This window comes from Eleutherodactylus coqui, chromosome 2, assembly GCF_035609145.1.
Source record: "Eleutherodactylus coqui strain aEleCoq1 chromosome 2, aEleCoq1.hap1, whole genome shotgun sequence".
In the NCBI taxonomy this organism is placed as follows: domain Eukaryota; kingdom Metazoa; phylum Chordata; class Amphibia; order Anura; family Eleutherodactylidae; genus Eleutherodactylus; species Eleutherodactylus coqui.
Window position 1 is genome coordinate 229,419,721 of NC_089838.1, and position 21,297 is coordinate 229,441,017.

The 21,297-nt window shown below is 47.1% G+C and overlaps 1 protein-coding gene across 1 annotated transcript in view; it reads left to right on the forward strand.

Moving 5' to 3' along the window:
* The first annotated feature begins 9,852 nt into the window (after window positions 1-9,852).
* Window positions 9,853-21,297, forward strand: part of MYO5A (myosin VA) — a 146,135-nt gene continuing 134,690 nt past the window's right edge. The window contains exon 1 of the mRNA XM_066592584.1: window positions 9,853-10,071. Coding sequence (XP_066448681.1) covers window positions 10,045-10,071 — 27 coding nt within the window. The 5' untranslated portion in view covers window positions 9,853-10,044. The remainder of the gene's footprint in view (window positions 10,072-21,297) is intronic.

Here is a 21,297-nt window from a genome sequence, read left to right on the forward strand (position 1 = left end):
CGCATAGCAGGAACAGACAAGTACTAAGGGTGCACTTTGCAGTCATGTCTGGGTCCCTTTATATATTAGGACAAGTACTAAGGGTGATCTGGATTATGATTTCTCCAGCAGGCTTTGGGGTATTTTGTCGCTTCCGAATTATATCGTGTGCACACATCTTCGACCAGAATCAGACACAAATGCTGGTCTAAAACCGGGAGAGTCTCTACCATGTGTAGAGGCTCAAGCCTTTTATTATAACACATGACAACCGCCCTTCAATGGGCGTGCAACAGATTACATCAGTAACATATAAGATTCTCATTTGTCGGATCATATAGAATCCCCCACCTCTCTGCCCACCCTCTACTAGCCAGGATGTAGGTTGGACTTCGTCCTCTATGCAGGCAACCTTAAGCAGTTTCTGTGTATGTGGCAACTCTTATCAACATGTGCTCAGGCTGAAGTCATTGTTTAACTAGCTTCTGGATGGGAGGGGTGGAGAGGGCTAGGAAGACACTCAGTATTGAATGCAGGTATATATATATATAATCCTATGACCTTTAACTCTTAGAGGATGGATGTGTAATTCTATGTACTTAGAGCAAATACATCACACATTCATTGGCTAGCAAATACCATGATTAGATTGTGTGTGTCCTTTAAACTCCACAGAGCTTAGAGTCATTACAACAGCAAAATACATTTGGGTTATACAAATCGATAGACATTTTATAAATAATCATCATGTCTATCACAAGGGTGCACTGTGTAGTCATGTCTGGTGTAGGACATGTCTGGTGTAGGGGGTGTAGGACTTGTCCACTCCTTCTGGGGATGCATCCAGCAAACTCATGGTGGGAGCGGCTTTTCCAGTATCAGTTTCACAGGTCTCTCTGACACAGGGGATAACACAGCAGACTAGAACAGAAAAGGTAACCATCAGTTCACATACAACAGCGACGCCCGTCTGTGCCAGGATCCTTTACCACCCGCTCATCCATGGCGAGTGCTGGTCCCAAAAGTTAGCTCTTTTTAGTCAGTGCGGTCAGCTTCTTAATGGCAACTGCGTTTTTACCCGCGGGTCACGTGTCGTCTAGGATGTAGGTACAACAAGTCTCCCCTATCATCTTACAGACACTCCCCTTTTTAGCTAAAGTCATATCTAAGGTCACTCTATTTTGAAAAGTCATAGTCGACTATAAGGCGTCTCTAGTATAATTTATAAACCGCTGTTAATTATAATAAACATAATTAATCCAGTCAACGTTTATTTACCATAATGACCAGGAAAATGGACTCGAATCTAGTTTTAACTTGGTCTCTAATTTTTAAAACTTGTCAGGTACCCTCCTTGGCTATCCTATGACGTCAATGTACACGTGTAGATCAAAACTACCACCAGGGGTCTCTCTTCTCGCTCTAGCATAATGTTACAATACTAGTAGCGTGCACAGGTACGCACGGCGTGGGACTCCCTAATCTTCACCCACACCAATGTCCCTCCTGGAGATAGTCCTAATGGTGAACACGTCCAAGTCGCCTCACCCTTGCGTCAGGGTTTTCCCACTGCCCGTAAGTCCCTACTCCTAGGAGGGGGGGGATCCCTACCTCACCTCAGAGGGAGGCCATGGATTCCCTGGGCTCATTTCCGGGCATCCATACCCTCTATCTGTACAAGTTAACACCCCACAGGGTGTGCCCTCGCCGGAACCTAAGGTCTTCTTTACTATCCCTTGGCAAATGGGAATTCCACTGACAATCCATCTTAGGAGATCGGGGCAGGCACAGTACTAGTACATTTCTCCTTTTCTTTGGTAGCGTATGTGGTTGGCATTATCGGAACTGGCTCTTCATCTTTTTTAAACAAGGGAAATATTGCTGAGTTCCCCAAAAATCTCCCTCCACCCTGCCTAATTGCCTGGTAGGTGTAGTTTCCAGGGTAGTCAGTAATACTCTCTCTCTGGTGCAAAACACTTAAGTAGTTATAGAGTATTCCTTCTTCCATTTCTCACGGACAGTGTAATTAGCGGAAATGTTCGTGAAGAGACTAATAAACCACTCTTCAGCATCTACAGGGAGATTTAGGGGGACCATCCCCGAGTGTAGTCGGGCACTACCGCACACGCAACAGTTAGACTTGTTGCTCCTGTTAGCATTGTACCTCATCAACTCCAACCAGAGATTCTGGTCAGAGTAGCCAGTCGCTACTGTCAAGGTGTCCTCAAAAGGTAGGGTCGGCTATGATCATCATGTTCGTCAAGGTCTTTATCTTACGGCGGAGGGGGTTAATTATGGGCACGGGACTAAGTGAAGGCTTCCATTCGGCTGCATCTACCATATCCCTTGTTTTAAACTTCCCTAAGGGATCTGTCCTCCCGTACCGGTATGTCCCCAGACTATAAGTTTCCCCCGTCCCCCGGGCTTGGATCTCCCATGGTTAATGTAAAAACCGCATTAAAACCAAGCAACATACTAAGTTCAGCCTTCCAATACCTGCTGTCCTTATTATTCTCAAGGAGGGTTATACGACTAATTAGGGATTTCCCGCTCCTATCTTTCTTATTTAAGGCACTTCGCGGTTTATAGGACTAGTCTGTTCCTGCGTTCCATCCCACTAATCCCCAATAACGGCAGTCTTCTCCCCAGACGTTATCAGTGGCGCGAACATATTGTATTCCCCGGGTATATAAGTCATATAACCAGCTGGACTGAGCTAAATCTGGCCTGCGGTGGGATCTTGCGCCTAGACACGGGACCACAGTACAATAGTCGAAGGAATATGCAGCTACTTGAGCATTGGACGAGTTATACTAGAAGGTAACCATACCCCCATATTCTTCCGACTAAGGATTCCAGTTGCCACCCTCCTCTCTCACTAGCCCTAACCAGAGTAACGTCTTTGGCACAACTAAGACTGGTCTCCCGGATCTGAAGCTTTCTTACAGTATGAAGCATGGATCCATGTAAGTCTTTCGGCTAGTTTCACAGCTGTGGCAGTAGTCAGAAGCACCTGGTAGGGGCCATCAAATTGGGGCTCAGGAGGGTGCTTCCTGAGGAACTTCTTGACGCACACCCAATCCCCAGGCTGCAAGATATGTGTCCCAGTGTCTGCCTCTGAGTCTGGAAGAGAACACCTGTGCATAGGCTTTGGTTAGTTCTTTAACAACGGAAATCACATACTCAGTCAACACATCAGATTGTAATTGTAACTACTGAGGATAGTAACAACCTAGCCTTGGGGCTAGCCCAAACAATCTCGTAGGGAGATAATGTATAATCCCCCCTGGGTTCATATCTAACACTGTATAAGGCTATTGGATGACAGTCTTTCCAAAGTGGCGTCATTTTTAAGTTTCTTACTTTTAGCGTGCCACTACGTCTCTCCACCTTGCCACTACTCTAAAGGTGGTAGAGTATGTAAAAGGCCTGGGATACACCCAGAGCAGACATGACATGTTACATTCACCTGCGAAGTTTATACCTCTGTCTGACTCTGAATCACTTCTGGTACCCCATATTCACAGTTTACCTCGTTCATGAGCTTCTTTGCGGTTACCTACTTGTTTGCCTTGGTGACAGGGTCGGCCTCCAACCTGCAAAGACATCAACAACAACAAGCACGTAGTCATACTTCCCAACAAGTGGGAGCTGAACGTAGTCAATTTGCAATCCCTGAAATGGGTAGAGTGGTCCCGGCAAGTGTGATGTGGCAAATTTACTTCTGCCCTGACTCACCTATGGCATAGATCATGCTAAACCGGACAAATGATGCAGCAGCTACAGAGAACCCAGAAGTCGCCCAACCTCTTTCAAGCGTCGTCGTCAGTGCTGCTTTACTAGGTGGGTCTTTGCGTCCATCAGCTGGGCCATCATGGGATACAGGAACTGTAGTGGGCAAGTGCTGTTGACCGTTCACCACACGCTGTCCTGTTTCTGCTGCTCCCATATTAGTCCATTTATTCTTTTCTTCCTTGCTGGCTTGTAACTGTAAAAGTCTTTAGCATATCAAAGTCCAAATTTTTGTCAATGTCCAAAGTTTTTTACCACTGACTCATGCTGTCAGTATCTTTCTTCTTTCTTCCACGGCTTGAGGGCCGCTGCCTTTGCTATGCTGTCAGCGAGGGTGTCGTCTCTCGCCTCTCCAGTGTAGGAATCGGTGCGAACTCTCAACTTTGTCAGGTAGAAGCAGGGCCTCCATGCGACTCTGTACCGCTGCACCATTCTCAATTGGTTGTCCTGCTGAGGTAAAAAAAAACTGTCTGGCCTTCCATATTGGGCCGTAATCATGAGCTGTGCCAAATGCATACCAGGAGTCAGTGTAAAGGATTGCCGGTCTTACCTCTCGCCACTCTACTTGCCTCAGTGAGGGCCTTCAATTCCGCTTCTTGTACTGAGACATGCGGAGGCAGAACTCCTGCTTCTAGGACATCTTGTTGTGTGACCACTGCATATCCGATGTGGAGTCATCAATCCTCACCCTGGTACCATCTGCAAAAAGCTCAACATATGCATTATCAACAGGGGTTCTGGTAACTGTTTGCATACCTGCAGTTTCTTACCGAATTAGTACTAAATAATCGTGCTGATGTTCTATTTCACATGGCTCGGAATCTTGTTATCTTATTCCATTTATTTATTTTTTTTTTTTCAAACCCAATCGCTGATCTACAACACCTAGATCATCTATGGCCCAGATCACCTATGCCTTCCCCCTTTTGAACCGGAATACTCAATGGAAAAAGAGTCATTGCGTTCAAACTAGTAAACCAAGAGGCACAAAAACAAGCACTTTGTAGGTCAAGGTGACATTGTATGCAGCGAAGTCTGAGCGAAAATCTCCTTACAAAAAAAATGTTTTTTTTTTCCTTTCAGGTCGCAGTTAGTATTTTTTAACACAAGGGGGCGCCACACAATTCAAATTTTACGTCACCCAGTGTAATAGTATTTCAGGGTATGGCCAGCGTTTAGCTTTTACTCTCCTGTCGGAATATAATTATAGCTTCAGTGTAGACTGACACTAGAATATACAAAAGACTTAAAGAAAAACTAAAGAATACGGATGACTTAACATCCTACTCTGGGCAATTCAATCCCTCTTTCTTCACATAAAAAGTAAAATTACTTCACCAAATTGCATGAAAAAGTTTGCTGGGTGACTATAGGGAAATTATTCCATCTGTAGGAGCCTTCCATAACATCATCTGTCTGAGTATCCATTGGAGAAGCGGGCAGTGGAAAACAGAGCCCCTGGAAACATGAGAGAGCGTCCCCTGTCATGTATTCCTGGTCTCTGCCCCCCATGCATCAACTCCAATCTTCCATGCACTATAAACCAGCTTAGTCATCTACTATGTCCCAAGCTGCATCTTCACAAAGGTTTGTTTCCCTGAACTTATCACACATCCAAAGTGGCCACATCTTGGAGCGTAACAAAGTCTGGTCAAACAAAACCTTACTTCAGACAATCATGATGTTAGCACTGGATACAGTGGCATTGGGGAATATAGGCCTCCCAAATGCAGCAAAATGGCCGCCAGAGGCAGAAAGGGGCGGGGCTACAAATCTCCCAGGTGAGGCAAAATGGCTGCCGGAGGACCGGGCGGGGCCAGGGGCAGCAGCACTCCCAGGTGAGGCAAGATGGCCGCTGGAGGAGAAAGGGGCGGGGCCAGGTCCTGTCCCGGATGGGGAGGGACCGGAAGTAACATCACACACCCTGAAAGTGAGCACATGGGGGGGGGGGGAGGCCTCACTACATTTACTGCAGAGTCACACTATGTTGGGTTGTAAACATTGCAAGCGCGGCCGCCATTACAGGAAGGGGCTGTAGTCAACACAAAGACATTACATTGTTCATTAGCAATACACATACCCCCCCTACATGCTTTCTCCTCTTCAATCTCTTAACTACGTTATACCTCCTCCTAGCAATCTAAAAACACCTTACTTTCTGCTAGGCTTCCTGCTCATCTTCTGAAAACTTTCTACAGCCTATCTTATCTGTCCATGACCTGACATTTCTTTCTGCAACTTTTCCTGATCCTTTCCCATCAGCAACCAAATCACAAGCTCTATGACCTTTGTCCTTGCTCACTTTGCTCCCCATTCTCTAAACAACCTGCGTCTATGCCTAACCTTCTCATTCTATCCTATCCGAAGTTTCCGGACACAATAGTGTTTCTCTTGTAAAATCTGCTTTCTTCAAATCCTTCCAATATAACCTCTCTTTCCCACTCAGATTACAATGCACATTAATTCTACAAGACACAGGGAACGACAAAGTAAACAGAAAGGGTTAATTGGAAAAAGCTTTCAGTTCACTCTTATCAGCAGCCCTCCCCCCAACAATAAACACTGCACATTCTTTCTATAGTATCAAACAGACGGGATTACTGGAGAATACCCACAACGGCTCAAGGTATATATCTCATCTACCTTTATAACAGCCCACCGTATACTAGTAATCCCCAAGAGCACTCCTTGTACACGATCTAGACAGGACATTTAGCTATACACAGAGACTGACGATTATTTTCAATGACCAAAACCTCAATAATATTCTGGAGACATCAGCCGTCACAAAGCACGGCTATACCTTTCCACATATGAGAACATAACACGCTCAATCATAAATGTAAGTATACGTATCATAAATCTTCCTAACCTCACACTAGTTTTACCTAGGAGCACGTGTCACTGGCGTGTTCCCTCAGACTTAAACAGCCGAGTCCGCCCTCCCGACACATTAACCCTCACAGAATTTATCTCTTGGTCTTGCATAAACAATTTTTAACCGTCTCAGACATAGCAGACACAGCGTACAAAATACCCCTAGACAGGTAACATGGTGATTTTTCCGAGTGGACAGAACTAGAGTTATTACCTGTCTTTCAGTGAAGGTCCAGTCTGGATCAGGAACAGGCAGAAAAGCAGTCAGAACCCAGCTCACATCGGTAGATTTACATAAAGCAATCTTACCGTGTTCTGTAGATTTTCGGGCCCCTGAGTTCTGCGTGCCATCTGCCGATCTCTGTACGTTCCAGGCTGTGACCTCACAGATCCACTCGCCCACCCAGGGACGCCACTGATCTGGATTATGATTTCTCCAGCAGGCTTTGGGGTATTTTGTCGCTTCCGAATTATATCGTGTGCACACATCGTCGACCAGAATCAGACACAAATGCTGGTCTAAAACCGGGAGAGTCTCTACCATGTGTAGAGGCTCAAGCCTTTTATTATAACACATGACAACCGCCCTTCAATGGGCGTGCAACAGATTACATCAGTAACATATAAGATTCTCATTTGTCGGATCATATAGAATCCCCCACCTCTCTGCCCACCCTCTACTAGCCAGGATGTAGGTTGGACTTCGTCCTCTATGCAGGCAACCTTAAGCAGTTTCTGTGTATGTGGCAACTCTTATCAACATGTGCTCAGGCTGAAGTCATTGTTTAACTAGCTTCTGGATGGGAGGGGTGGAGAGGGCTAGGAAGACACTCAGTATTGAATGCAGGTATATATATATAATCCTATGACCTTTAACTCTTAGAGGATGGATGTGTAATTCTATGTACTTAGAGCAAATACATCACACATTCATTGGCTAGCAAATACCATGATTAGATTGTGTGTGTCCTTTAAACTCCACAGAGCTTAGAGTCATTACAACAGCAAAATACATTTGGGTTATACAAATCGATAGACATTTTATAAATAATCATCATGTCTATCACAAGGGTGCACTGTGTAGTCATGTCTGGTCCCCTATATATTAGGACAAGTACTAAGGGTGTACTGTATAGCTATGTCTTGGTCCCCTGTATACTAGGACAAGTACTAAGGGTGTACTGTATAGCCATGTCTGGTCCCCTGTATACTAGGACACGTACTAAGGGTGCACTGTGTAGCCATGTCTGGGCCTCCTATATACGAGGACAAGTACTAAGGGTGCACTGTATAGCAATGTCTGGTCCCCTGTATACTAGGACAAGTACTAAGGGTGCACTGTGTAGCCATGTCTGGGCCTCCTATATACTAGGACAAGTACTAAGGGTGCACTGTATAGCCATGTCTGGTCCCCTGTATACTAGGACAAGTACTAAGGGTGCACTGTGTAGTTATGTCTGGGCCTCCTATATACTAGGACAAGTACTAAGGGTGCATGGTGTAGCAAAGTCTGGTCCCCTATATATTAGGACAAGTACTAAGGGTGCACTGTGTAGTCATGTCTGTTCCCCTATATACTAGGACAAGTACTAAGGGTGCACTGTGTAGTCATGTCTGTTCCCCTATATACTAGGACAAGTACTAAGGGTGCCCTGTGTAGTCATGTCTGGGTCCACTATATATTAGGACAAGTACTAAGGGTGCATGGTGTAGCCAAGTATGGTCCCCTATATACTAGGATAAGTAGTAAGGGTGCACTTTGTAGTCATGTCTGGGCCCCCTATTTAATATCTACGCATGGCTGCTCAGATATAGTTTCCATGTCAGGCAAAGGTGAGTGGCACATAGCAGGAACAGACAAGTACTAAGGGTGCATAGTTATGTCTGGGTCCCTTATATATTAGGACAAGTACTAAGGGTGCATGGTGTAGTCATGTCTGGTCCCCTATATACTAGGACAAGTACTAAGGGTGCACTGTGTAGCCATGTCTGGGTCTCCCTATATATTAGAATAAGTACAAAGGGGGCACTGTGTAGTCATGTCTAGGCCCCCTATATATTAGGACAAGTACTAAGGGTGCACTGTATAGTCATGTCTGGGTCCCCTATATATTAGGATAAGTACTAAGGGTGCACTGTGTAGCCATGTCTGGGTCCCCTATATATGAGGACAAGTATTAAGGGTGCTCTGTGTAGCCATGCCTGGGTCCCCTATATATGAAGACAAGTATTAAGAGGGCACTGTGTAGCCATGCCTGGGTCCCCTGTATATGAGGACAAGTATTAAGGGGGCACAGTGTAGCCATGCCTGGGTCCCCTATATATGAGGACAAGTACTAAGGGGGCACTGTGTAGCCATGCCTGGGTCCCCTGTATATGAGGACAAGTATTAAGGGGGCACAGTGTAGCCATGCCTGGGTCCCCTATATATGAGGACAAGTACTAAGGGTGCACTGTGTAGCCATGCCTGGGTCCCCTATATATGAGGACAAGTATTAAGGGGGCACTGTGTAGCCATGCCTGGGTCCCCTATATGCCCAATATGCTCATTTGCTTGGCGCTGCTGCGGGCGGACATATGTGCATCCCTGGACTCCTCCTCCCCTCTCCTGTGGACGCAACGCGCAGAGGTCAGGGGAGAAGGATCCCGGGTGCATGCAGTGACGTCAGTGTGTGCATTCTGCAGCAGCGCCAGTGAACGATTACCAGACGGGACGCTGCGGCACCCTGGTTGGTAATCACCTTCATGGTGGCCCCTCGTCCTGAAAGCGTGACAAAAGTGGGACAGACGTTCCGAAAGCGCGACAAATGGCTGGGCCTCTTGGGACCCAAGGCAAAGCGGGACTGTCCTGCCTAATTCGAGAGGTCTGGTCACCTTACCTAAGAGTATAATATAAATGTCCCTGATGGGAACTCTCCTGTGGCCCTTGGAGGTGGTTGAGTGTGGCAGAACAGGCTGTGCCCTGCAGTGACCACATGCCGCACAGCTGCGGTAACGCATGAGGCTGAGTGTAGAGTGTAGCCGTCCAGTACTACTGGTCGTTAGATATCAGCGATGCTCCGGTAGAGGAGGGGTTAAGCCGTGATCTCCGCTGCTCTCCGCCGCCCCCTGGCGGCCGCGTGCTCTCACGACTCCTGACTGCAGATGATGTGACAGGCGGCGGTGGATGCTCCCGCTGCAGCCGATGGGAGGCAGAGTCATCCCAGCAATCGCGGGAGCAGCCAGCAATCAGAGCGGCCCGGCCGCAGCCGTCCCTGATACCCACAATGCACAGAGACGGACACCAAAATAGAAATCTGGCTGGCAGGTAACATGGCTGCGCTCGGCGCTAGCTGCCACTGAGACCGCGCCCGGACTGCGCCGACAGCGAGCACAAGGCACCTGGGAGCCGGCAGCATGGCAGCCCTGGAGCTCTACACAAAGGTGAGCTGCAATCAATGCCCTCCTCCCGCCATCAGCATCCTCCATCCATCCTGTATGGTGCATGCATGTATATGGGCTCCTCTCTACATACATGGATATTAATGGCTGGGACCATTTCTGATACATGCATGCTGGATCACGCCTATTGCACATGATTGGCGTGTCTTGTGATGGCACATGTATGTGCTGGTACAGACGTGTTCTGTATGGCTGTGATGCATGTAGGCTGATGGGGCGGTCCGTGGGTCCTCATGTCCTGGGTGTGATGGCACAGATGCGGCATCCTTGGTCCTCCTGATGGGTGAGCCTTGGGTTTTGGGGGATCTGTAGGATATTGTGTTGACCAGTTTGTCCTTGACGGTTCCTCCTGGTCAGTAATGCCATCCTTTGTGCCGGGCCTCCGTGGATGATGAATCCTGTGCAGATATCGGGGGAGGGATGAAGCAGATTACCTCTCCGGAGTATGAATCATGTACGCCACGCTTCCTGCAGACGGGCGAGGTGGGCCTAGCTCTCATGACGGGGGCATCCAGTTGGCGGGCATCATTCTCACAACAAAAAAAAAAATAAATTATATATCATGAATTTGCTGTCGCTTTGGCATGCGAATACGGCAACCATAGTTTGGAGGCTACAGAGTTTGTAGTTTTACCTGCAGCCTGAAGAGACCCAGAACCCCCCGCTGCCCCCAGACTAGTCTGACAATGGCTAATAGCTGGGAGATATTGCTACAGGAGCTGCAGATTAGGGTATGTTCACACATAGCCAATTTGCTGCAGATCTGGAGTAGACTTCCCCCCTTCAATTGAAGGGGTGAAATCTGCTACAGATTCGCAACAAAATCGACCCTTGAAGTGTGAACATACCCAAATAAAAGACGGCTTTCCAGGACTGTCATCCATATCAGATTGGTGGGGATCTGCCACTCGAGACACCAGTCTATCAGTTGTTTGAAGTGGCTCCAGGCCTTTTGCGAATGCCAAGGACACTTCAGTGCACACTAGACACAGCACTGTACACTTCATAGTGGCTGTGTCAGGTATGGCACTTCAGTCCGATTCACTTGAGTTGCTGTGTGGATGACTAACATTAGATTCTGCGCTATTTTTTACGGTAATATAAACAATTCCGCGGCAGTCTTCGAACGGAACTTCTGACGGCGAAGTGAGCGAGGCCTTAAAGTAAAGACTGGAGCCCTTTGACTCTCGTGAAGTAAATCAGTTCAGAAGAGAAGATGCTGAAGTGTCAGCCAAAGTCCTATGTAGTGTGGAGCTAGGTGGGCTTTCCTTGACTGTATCTGCAGGCAGCTGATTGGCTGAATGGAATGCTGTGATTTCCTGCTGTGACTGAGGCAGATCTGCCTTGTGGACTATCTGAGGATAAAGCTGTTCACACTGCTGGCTGTAGAGACATCACATTCTAAAATATCGACTTAATCGGGGGTCACTTTGAAATTTGAGTGATTTAAAGGGGTGTTCCATCCCAACTCTAGGCCCACACCTCTGTTTAGTTTTGGCCAAGAGGCCATCTGTTTGCAGTGGCCTGGACTTGCAGAAAATGGCATAACCCAGCCACGCTTGCCTGTTTCTATCCTCCCATCCAGCAGTGTTCTCATCGTAGTCATTTTTGGCCAAGATGGAAACGCCCCTTTAAAAGGTGCAACTGATCCACGTATGTCAGTTGTTTCCTAGGGGTGTTTTCAGTCTGAAAGCTTTAATGACCGGTCAATCAGGTACGCTGTGAAATAGTGATCAGTGTGTGTCCTGCTACCCTTATGTATAGGTTCTCAATGGTGAGCTTGCTGTTCACACTCAACCCCCCCCCTTCCCCCAACTGAAATGATTAGGAATCATGTAAACCTCAGGATGCCCCCAGTTCCTTAACAGTAAGTATGTTGGTAATAAAGCCCTTTAAAATGTGTGAAAGAGCCTTTCAATGACACTTACAACATATATGATGGCACAGCAGGCAGCAGAATGACTCTTCTAGCCTCCTCTACCTACAGGACACAATGTGACGGATCTGCTGGAATGCAGAAGGTATGTCCTGTAACATCTGGGCTGGTGCCATGGCCTTAATAGTAAGAAGTCGTCTGACCGGCTTCTACAGAGATGTTTTCTGTCTCGTGGAGCGTTATTTCTTTGCACACAACCCTTTTAATTGTCCTTACATTGTCACTGTGCGATTAACTGGCTTCTCATTCATTCGCCAGTACAAAGGATTCTGCGCAGTTCATCAGACTTTGTTTGAAGAAGCATCAGCTCACATGTAACTGCTGTAGACCAACGACATTTACTCAATGAACCATCTATCATTGGGGCAGCGCCAGACAACCTCCCTCCAACACTAGATAGTAAATCTCCCGCCACATTTCACTAGTGAGCCTTGCTGAAGATATTGGCTGTTAATGACTGAAGTAGATGAAGCGTCCGGCAGGAGGACCTTTTTTGGTTCATCTTCTTCTTTAATTTTACTAATGCCGATCCTTGTGCAAACCCTTAAGGGAAGAAAATGCCTTGAACTGCTATCTTTCAAAGCTCTTCTGTCAGGGTAGAGAATAAAAATCAATGGAATGTAGCTCAGAAATCATCAGTGACTACTATCATACGTGAATGAAGAGGCAAGGAGCCTCATTTTTAGTTGACCATTGAAAAATTATATTCGGCTTATCCACAAAATCCAGTCATACCAAAACTTTTGTCAATACACTGGATACCTTACCCAGATTTAATCCTTTGTTAAATTTCTCAAATATTATCATCCTATTGAGCTTATGACAAGTTTAAACGGAATCTGTCAGCTGGAACCTGCTGGCCAAACTGCAGGCATCATATTATAGAGCAGGAGGAGCCGAGCAGATTAATATATAGGTTTATGGGGACAATTCAGTAAAGTTTGTATTTTATTCATTTATATCTCTGATCATTCTGAGCTGAACAGTCCGATGGGCGGAGCTATCAGTGATTGACAGTTATTCATGCCTGTACAATCACTGATCGCTCCGCCCATTGGACTGTTCAGCTCTTAATGATCAGAGATATAAATGAATAAAATACAAGTTCTACTGAATCTTTCCCCATAAACCTATATATCAATCTGCTCGGCTCCCCATGGTGCCTGCAGTTTGGAAAGTATATTCCAACCGACAGATTACCTTCAAGCCAAGAAGACAAATGAGGCTACAATATTCAGTACAAAGAAACTGGTATCTAGACATAAACCTGTCGAATCTATTTATCCACTCTTGGCACAGATTTGACCCATACAAACTTGGACCTCATTCAGACAGTTGTATTCTGGTATTTTCCTTTAGTATTTGTTGGCTAAAACCAGTATTTGGTGCAAAATATGTAATAGTTGTACATTTTTCCTTTATACTTTCTCTCTATATAATTTTTTTTTTTATACATTATTTTTGGATCATTTGACCAGAAGTTTCTCATAATTCATAACTTTTAAGGAGTTGTCCCATTTCCAGCTGTTTTGCAGCAGGATGTAGACAGCTCTGTACATTGTGCAGTGGCCCGCGTTGGTACTGCTGGTTGTGTCCTATGGAAATATTGAAATGAATGGGACTCGGCCTACAGTACCCATCCGGGCCACTGCACAATGTATGGAGCTTACTGCAACAACGGGACGACCCCTTTAACTGCACTTTCAAAAAACGTTTGTCATCTTACGGAAATGTCAAAACTTTGATCGGTGGGGAGCAGAGACAGCACTTTGTTCTAGCATTTGGTGAGGGTCTTGGCAGCTGGACCCTTACTGAGCAAAGCTTTTGGCTTTTCCATTTGACATGGCAATAGTTTTTTGAAAGTGCAGTTACACATTAAAGTGAAATGTGGGACTTCAGATGTGTTCCCTCTACCTGATCTTTGTGTATATTGAGAACTTTTTATATCCATAAAATTGGCATCTTATTCTCGGGCAGCCCTTCTTCTAGCTGCTCCCTATATTGTGCTGGATACCAAATTTTGTACTTGAGGAGACTCGGATCAAGAATGGGCTGTTCTGGAGACGTGGCTTTCATCAGTGATTCATTAGATTTTGCTTGGGTCAAAAAGAAGGTTTGGAGGGTCTAGAACTTCACATTGTGAACTGTAAGGAGGAGATGCCTTTCTCTATATCCAGTTTTCAGCATATCTAGACTTAAAAAAGCCCACAACTTTCCGAAAAAAAGGCCACATGAAAAGCAAGTAAATTTGCACTTCTGCTTTTATTATTTTCCCTTTGGTTGCAATAGTTCTTGTTTCTGTGGCATTCTGCACACCACTTCCCTGTACGTGAGGTTCCAATAATTACTACGCAAGTCAAACTGAGAAATGCAAAAATACGCAAGCTGGACGTCCCTTTCTTCATACAGTAGGTGTCCTGATTGGAGGACTACAGGGTAAAGCCTGGCTCACACGAGCATATGGTTACCGAGTATTACGAGGCCTCTGTATGCCCATGTGATATGCAGTAACTCAATTACTTTGCCTTACACAGTTCTGCTCACATTAGCGTGTTTGAATTGCATATTACGTGAGTGCAATAAAGAATGCAGCATTTTCTATTTTTCCACATATGTGTGCGGGATCGAGCCCATTGTCCTTTATGGGCACGGGAAATATAAACAAAAAATAAAACATGTGGACTGCGAAAGACAGTGGCCCACCGCCGGCCCCACAGCAGTAAAACGCTGCGTGGCCCATATAATTTGTGTTGGTTTTTGTTTCCCCGTATTAGTAGAACGCAGTAGTCTAGATGTAACTATATTCTGTACAACCATCAGCATCTATTTATACCGACCACTAACACCAATAAATGCTTCAGGACGCACCAGAGACCCGTTCTCGGAATCAGTGGGGGTCCCGTGAAGAATTCACTTTGGTGGGATAAACAATTTAACAAGTTTTAGGTAAGAAGAAAATCAATGACAATCAATTGGTTTATAGTTCTATAATTTAGCAAACTAATGGGAGTGATTGCAGCCAGAGGGGGAGAGGGTTACCATTTCTATGTGGTAAGTTTGGGTATAGTTCTAAATGTATATAATCATCTTGGTTCTGGGGCTGTATTTATGGCGGGAGCTTGGCTCTGGGGCTGTATTTATGGCGGGAGCTTGGCTCTGGGGCTGCATTTATGGCGGGAGCTTGGCTCTGGGGCTGCATTTATGGCGGGAGCTTGGCTCCGGGGCTGCATTTATGGCGGGAGCTTGGCTCTGGGGCTGCATTTATGGCGGGAGCTTGGCTCTGGGGCTGCATTTATGGCGGGAGCTTGGCTCCGGGGCTGCATTTATGGCGGGAGCTTGGCTCTGGGGCTGCATTTATGGCGGGAGCTTGGCTCTGGGGCTGCATTTATGGCGGGAGCTTGGCTCCGGGGCTGCATTTATGGCGGAAGCTTGGCTCTGGGGCTGCATTTATGGCGGGAGCTTGGCTCTGGGGCTGCATTTATGGCGGGAGCTTGGCTCCGGGGCTGCATTTATGGCGGGAGCTTGGCTCTGGGGCTGCATTTATGGCGGGAGCTTGGCTCTGGGGCTGCATTTATGGCGGGAGCTTGGCTCTGGGGCTGCATTTATGGCGGGAGCTTGGCTCTGGGGCTGCATTTATGGCGGGAGCTTGGCTCTGGGGCTGCATTTATGGCGGGAGCTTGGCTCTGGGGCTGCATTTATGGCGGGAGCTTGGCTCTGGGGCTGCATTTATGGCGGGAGCTTGGCTCTGGGGCTGCATTTATGGCGGGAGCTTGGCTCTGGGGCTGCATTTATGGCGGGAGCTTGGCTCTGGGGCTGCATTTATGGCGGGAGCTTGGCTCTGGGGCTGCATTTATGGCGGGAGCTTGGCTCTGGGGCTGCATTTATGGCGGGAGCTTGGCTCTGGGGCTGCATTTATGGCGGGAGCTTGGCTCTGGGGCTGCATTTATGGCGGGAGCTTGGCTCTGGGGCTGCATTTATGGCGGGAGCTTGGCTCTGGGGCTGCATTTATGGCGGGAGCTTGGCTCTGGGGCTGCATTTATGGCGGGAGCTTGGCTCTGGGGCTGCATTTATGGCGGGAGCTTGGCTCTGGGGCTGCATTTATGGCGGGAGCTTGGCTCTGGGGCTGCATTTATGGCGGGAGCTTGGCTCTGGGGCTGCATTTATGGCGGGAGCTTGGCTCTGGGGCTGCATTTATGGCGGGAGCTTGGCTCTGGGGCTGCATTTATGGCGGGAGCTTGGCTCTGGGGCTGCATTTATGGCGGGAGCTTGGCTCTGGGGCTGCATTTATGGCGGGAGCTTGGCTCTGGGGCTGCATTTATGGCGGGAGCTTGGCTCTGGGGCTGCATTTATGGCGGGAGCTTGGCTCTGGGGCTGCATTTATGGCGGAGCTTGGCTCTGGGGCTGCATTTATGGCGGAGCTTGGCTCTGGGCCTTGCGCTCTGGGCTGCATTTATGGCGGGAGCTTGGCCCAGGGGCTGCATTTATGGCGGGCTGGCCTGGCTCTTGGCGGCTGCTCTGGGGCTGCATTTATGGGCGGGAGCTTGGCTCTGGGGCTGCATTTATGGCGGGAGCTTGGCTCTGGGGCTGCATTTATGGCGGGAGCTTGGCTCTGGGGCTGCATTTATGGCGGGAGCTTGGCTCTGGGGCTGCATTTATGGCGGGAGCTTGGCTCTGGGGCTGCATTTATGGCGGGAGCTTGGCTCTGGGGCTGCATTTATGGCGGGAGCTTGGCTCCGGGGCTGCATTTATGGCGGGAGCTTGGCTCCGGGGCTGCATTTATGGCGGGAGCTTGGCTCCGGGGCTGCATTTATGGCGGGAGCCTGGCTCCGGGGCTGCATTTATGGCGGGAGCCTGGCTCCGGGGCTGCATTTATGGCGGGAGCCTGGCTCCGGGGCTGCATTTATGGCGGGAGCCTGGCTCCGGGGCTGCATTTATGGCGGGAGCCTGGCTCCGGGGCTGCATTTATGGCGGGAGCCTGGCTCCGGGGCTGCATTTATGGCGGGAGCCTGGCTCCGGGGCTGCACTTGTATACATCATCAGTACCAGGCCCAGTACATATGTGTATTTGGCTTACAGAAGGTGCTGATTAACAGTTTGTGGGTGGGCTGCTACTCGTGGGCCAGTGATGTGTGCTTGTCCCCTCAGAATAAAATTTGCCAGCCATACTTGTTTATAGGCTAGATAGAGATATGACCTCGTTACTGTGAGGTATAAAATGATGAGCAGGGTATTAAGACTAATTATTATCAAGTACCACCAGCCTCAAAAAACAAAATCATGAACGCATCTATTGTTTTCAGGGGTACTGGAAAAAAAGTGCCCTATTACAAACTGTGGACAGTTGGCAACCCTGCCAATCATCTTCTTGTTGTTGGCAGAGGGCCAGCGCCATTTTCTCTTCCCCTGCTGGCTGCAGTAGGTAAACAAACCCGGCAGTGAGAATGGCAGATGTTGTACTGGAGCTGTCAGGATCTGGGATGTGTGAGTATTAGGCCTCATGTCCACGGGGGGATTTGCGGAATCCACGCTTCAAGCCGCCCATAGGGAAGCACGGGTATCCACACCTGAATGAAAGCATTCGGATTTGTTTTGCGGATCTTTGGGTCTGGGAAACAAATCCCAGCATTCTCCATTTTAGTGCAGATTCCATGTGGACAGCTTCTATTAATGAAAGGCGTCCGATCCGTGGCCAGTCCACTGTTGACACTGCGGACAGGCCGCGGATTCTGCGGGAAAGCAGGAGTTAAAAAAAAAATAAAATCAGTACTGCGGCACTTCCGCACACATCTGCAGTACAGAAAAAAGACCCGGACAGGTACGTTTTTTTTTTTTACTCCGACAAGTAAAAGGATGTCAATATGTGGTATTCGGCACGCGGATAGGCTGTCCGATGTAAGTTGCGCCCAAAAATCTTGAGTGCAACTTTGATATTGGCTGTGTGCATGTACCCTAAGGACTCCTTCACACGGACGAGGACAAGATCGGGTCCTGAATTACGGCCTGGTATTTCCCTCGCCATCTATGTGAAACCGGTTTTCACGTGAAAATAGCCTTGCATCAATGCGGGGCTGAAGGAATCCTTCGGCGCAGCTGTCACAGCCGTGGCAGAGGATCACAGAGTCCTCCCATTGTAAATCAAAGGGAAGGGACTTGTCATTTGTAAAGCGCCAACTTATTTCACAGCTTTGAGGTAATTTTTGTTTATTGTACTCATACCTGTTTTACTGAAGGATGGAAGGTTGAGTCAAGCTTGAGCCTACCTGGATTGTACCCGCAACCTTCAGGCTGTGAGTGAGAGCTTAGGACTGCTGCTTTAACACTCTGCGCCACACGAGGCCCAATGGGCGACATTGCAGAAAGTTACGACCTGCTGCCATTTGTTTCCTGCATCACATCACAGCGCCATGCAGGAAAACATGTGACTGAGCCCATCAAAAAAATGAGGTTCGTATTTGTGCGTCTTGCAACGCACAGATCTCACGCGATTTCCTTGCCAGTGTGAAGGCAGCCTACGCTCGATTTCTCAGCCTGGCCAGCTGGTTTTCATTTTATGTTGGCATATTCTGAGATTATTTCTATAGAATATTGCAGTAAAAAAGCTCAGCTGAATTATGAGGATTTATTCCCTATTGATGGTTTTGACAGCATTAGACATAAATACGCCCCTGCCTGCTAAAAGTGGCGCAGCAGCGTTTCAGACAAAACATGAATGTGCATACCTGTCCCGTGTTCATGTTGTCTGTGGTTGGGGACGCACGAACCCAGTAATGGCTTACCTTGGAATATTGTGACAAATTGCATTGGAGCCACGTGGTTCTTCAATGCGTTTTCTTGATGTGGATTTACCTGCACACGGGCGTATTTGCGTATATGCAGGTAATGAAACCCATTGATTTTAATGCGTTTGTTTGCATGCGGGTATTTTTATTTATTTAATTTTTTTGTGCATTTCGGTCACGGAAGAAAAAAAAAGTCACATGCTCCATTTTCCTGTGCATTTGCACACCGAAAGCCGCGGTAGAAGTCAATGAGGATGCGCAAATGTGCACAAAATATACAACGAAGTGCTTGAAACTCTGCGTAATTGCACAAGAAAAAAAAAAACACATCTGGAACTCATTAGCTCGGATTCGCAAGAATCTGTTGTAAAATGCTGCGTAAGTAACGTAGTGTTTTATCGCATGTTGCTGCGATTTTTGACTGCACATGAGAGTATCTCAAGCATGCTGTCATGCACAGTCTGACTTGTTTTTTTCTTATTTTAAATCTCCCGCTCTATCTCTACAAACACGGCACATACACAATGTAATTACATATTACAGTGTTTATTACGCACCCATAGAGGACAATAGGGCTCTCTCGCTCATAATACGTGGTATAATAGAACATGCTGCGTTGTTCTTTACGCACATATTATATGCAGTGTATACATGAAAGTGTGAACGGATCAATGTACTTCTATTGACTCCATTCACTGTGTTATGTGCACAAACATCGCGAGCGTAATGCGCTATTAAATGAAGCTTGTGTGAGCCTGCCCTTAGACTAATTGGCCATTAGAATTGGTGTTTATTTTTTTTGCCGCCCTCAAATAAACATGCCTTGTGGGCACAAAACCTACAGTAAAGTTCATCAGTGCACGTGCAGAAAAGCATTGTTTATTTCCCAAATACGTAGTACTCGGATGTGCGCAAATACGCATACATATGCTTGCGTGAAGGGGGCCTTGGGCTACGTTCACATGTACCGACATGTATTATGTGGATTCTGATGTGGACACTCGCCGTCGACTCTCTGAGGACTTCAGAAGTTAGATGCGTCTAGGCCAATCAGTGGGCGACGCGTCCAGGCCAGTCAGTGGGCGACGCGTCCAGGCCAATCAGTGGGCGACGCGTCGACCACTGACCCAGGCGGCAGTACTTGCTGTCCGGTAGTTGCGGAAGTTGGCACTTTGCCAGCTCCTACCCTGCGCTAGAAAGGCTGCAGGAGAGCAGCAGGTTCCTGGTGAACGGCCCGGTATAGCACAGGTGAGGAGACCTTTTTTTTTGCCCTCTTTAATGATAAAGCCCCCTAAAGGGCTCCTTTTCGCTGCACGTGGCAATGATTTTGACTGACATGACAGCATATCTCACACACACTGTCATGTACAGTCTTCTTGGTTTTTTGCTTAAATTTCCCACTCTGTTGTTTTGCAGTTGTGCATACGCAATCTAATTGCGTATGTACAGCTCTTAATTCTGCGCCCATAGAGAACCATAGGCTCTATTGCGCATATGTTTTGTTTTTGCATGCGTATTATACGCATTTTAAAAAAACGTTAGTGTGAATGGGTCAATGAAGATCTGTGTATTTTCATTCACTGCTTCCACCGTGTATTACACGTCTGTAGTACGTGGTGAAATTACGTTTGTGTGAGCAAGGCCTTAGCTGTACTATTTCTGCATGCCAAGCGTGTGCATTGGTGCATCGAAACAAACACACAATGATGCTCTCGGCCATTCAAATAGCCAATTAGTTTAATTACGTATGTGGTCTTTTCCCCCATGCAAATGCGCAAGAAAATAGAGCATGCAGTGTATTTTTTGCGAGACCAAAATGCGCAGACAAATCATGCACATGTGAAGGAACCCATTGAAATGGATCCTATTCTCTGTGTACTGAACTTGCAAAGACGCTTGTGTGACATAGGCCCATGGAAATGCTATGGCATGATCTGGAGAGGACTGTGTCTGCAAGACATCCCAGAAATATTGATGAACTGTTGCACCTTTGCAGGGAGCAACGGTCCAACATTCCTTCTCAACATTGTGTAAATGGGAATAAAAAGCTAGTGGAAACGTTTGATACATAAAACTCAATGCCATCAGTTGTAGGGGAATCTTCCTGCTGGTGTTGATGAGACGTTCGTTGGAAAGTCTAATTCATCTGCCAGTGTGGTGGTAATAAAACGATCCGTTATCTAGGTCACGTTCAGTAGGCCTCTCTTGTCAGGGCAGAGTCTTGCACACAGATATTTCTGTCTGCAGCCAGGAAGGTGAGTAATATAGGAGTCATCGGTTACATCATGTTGCCTAGCAGCCGCTGCACAATACAAGACGTTATCTGCCCCACAAGTAGAGCCAGCGATATGTAATTAATCCATCTGATGTAAGACAATAGAGAATAATTAGAGTGAGTTCATCTCTTACCATATTCAGCATTGTGTGGATTAATATCTGAACATTCTGTGTCATTGGACTCCAAACACAGAGAGATGGGAGATGCAGCTCCAC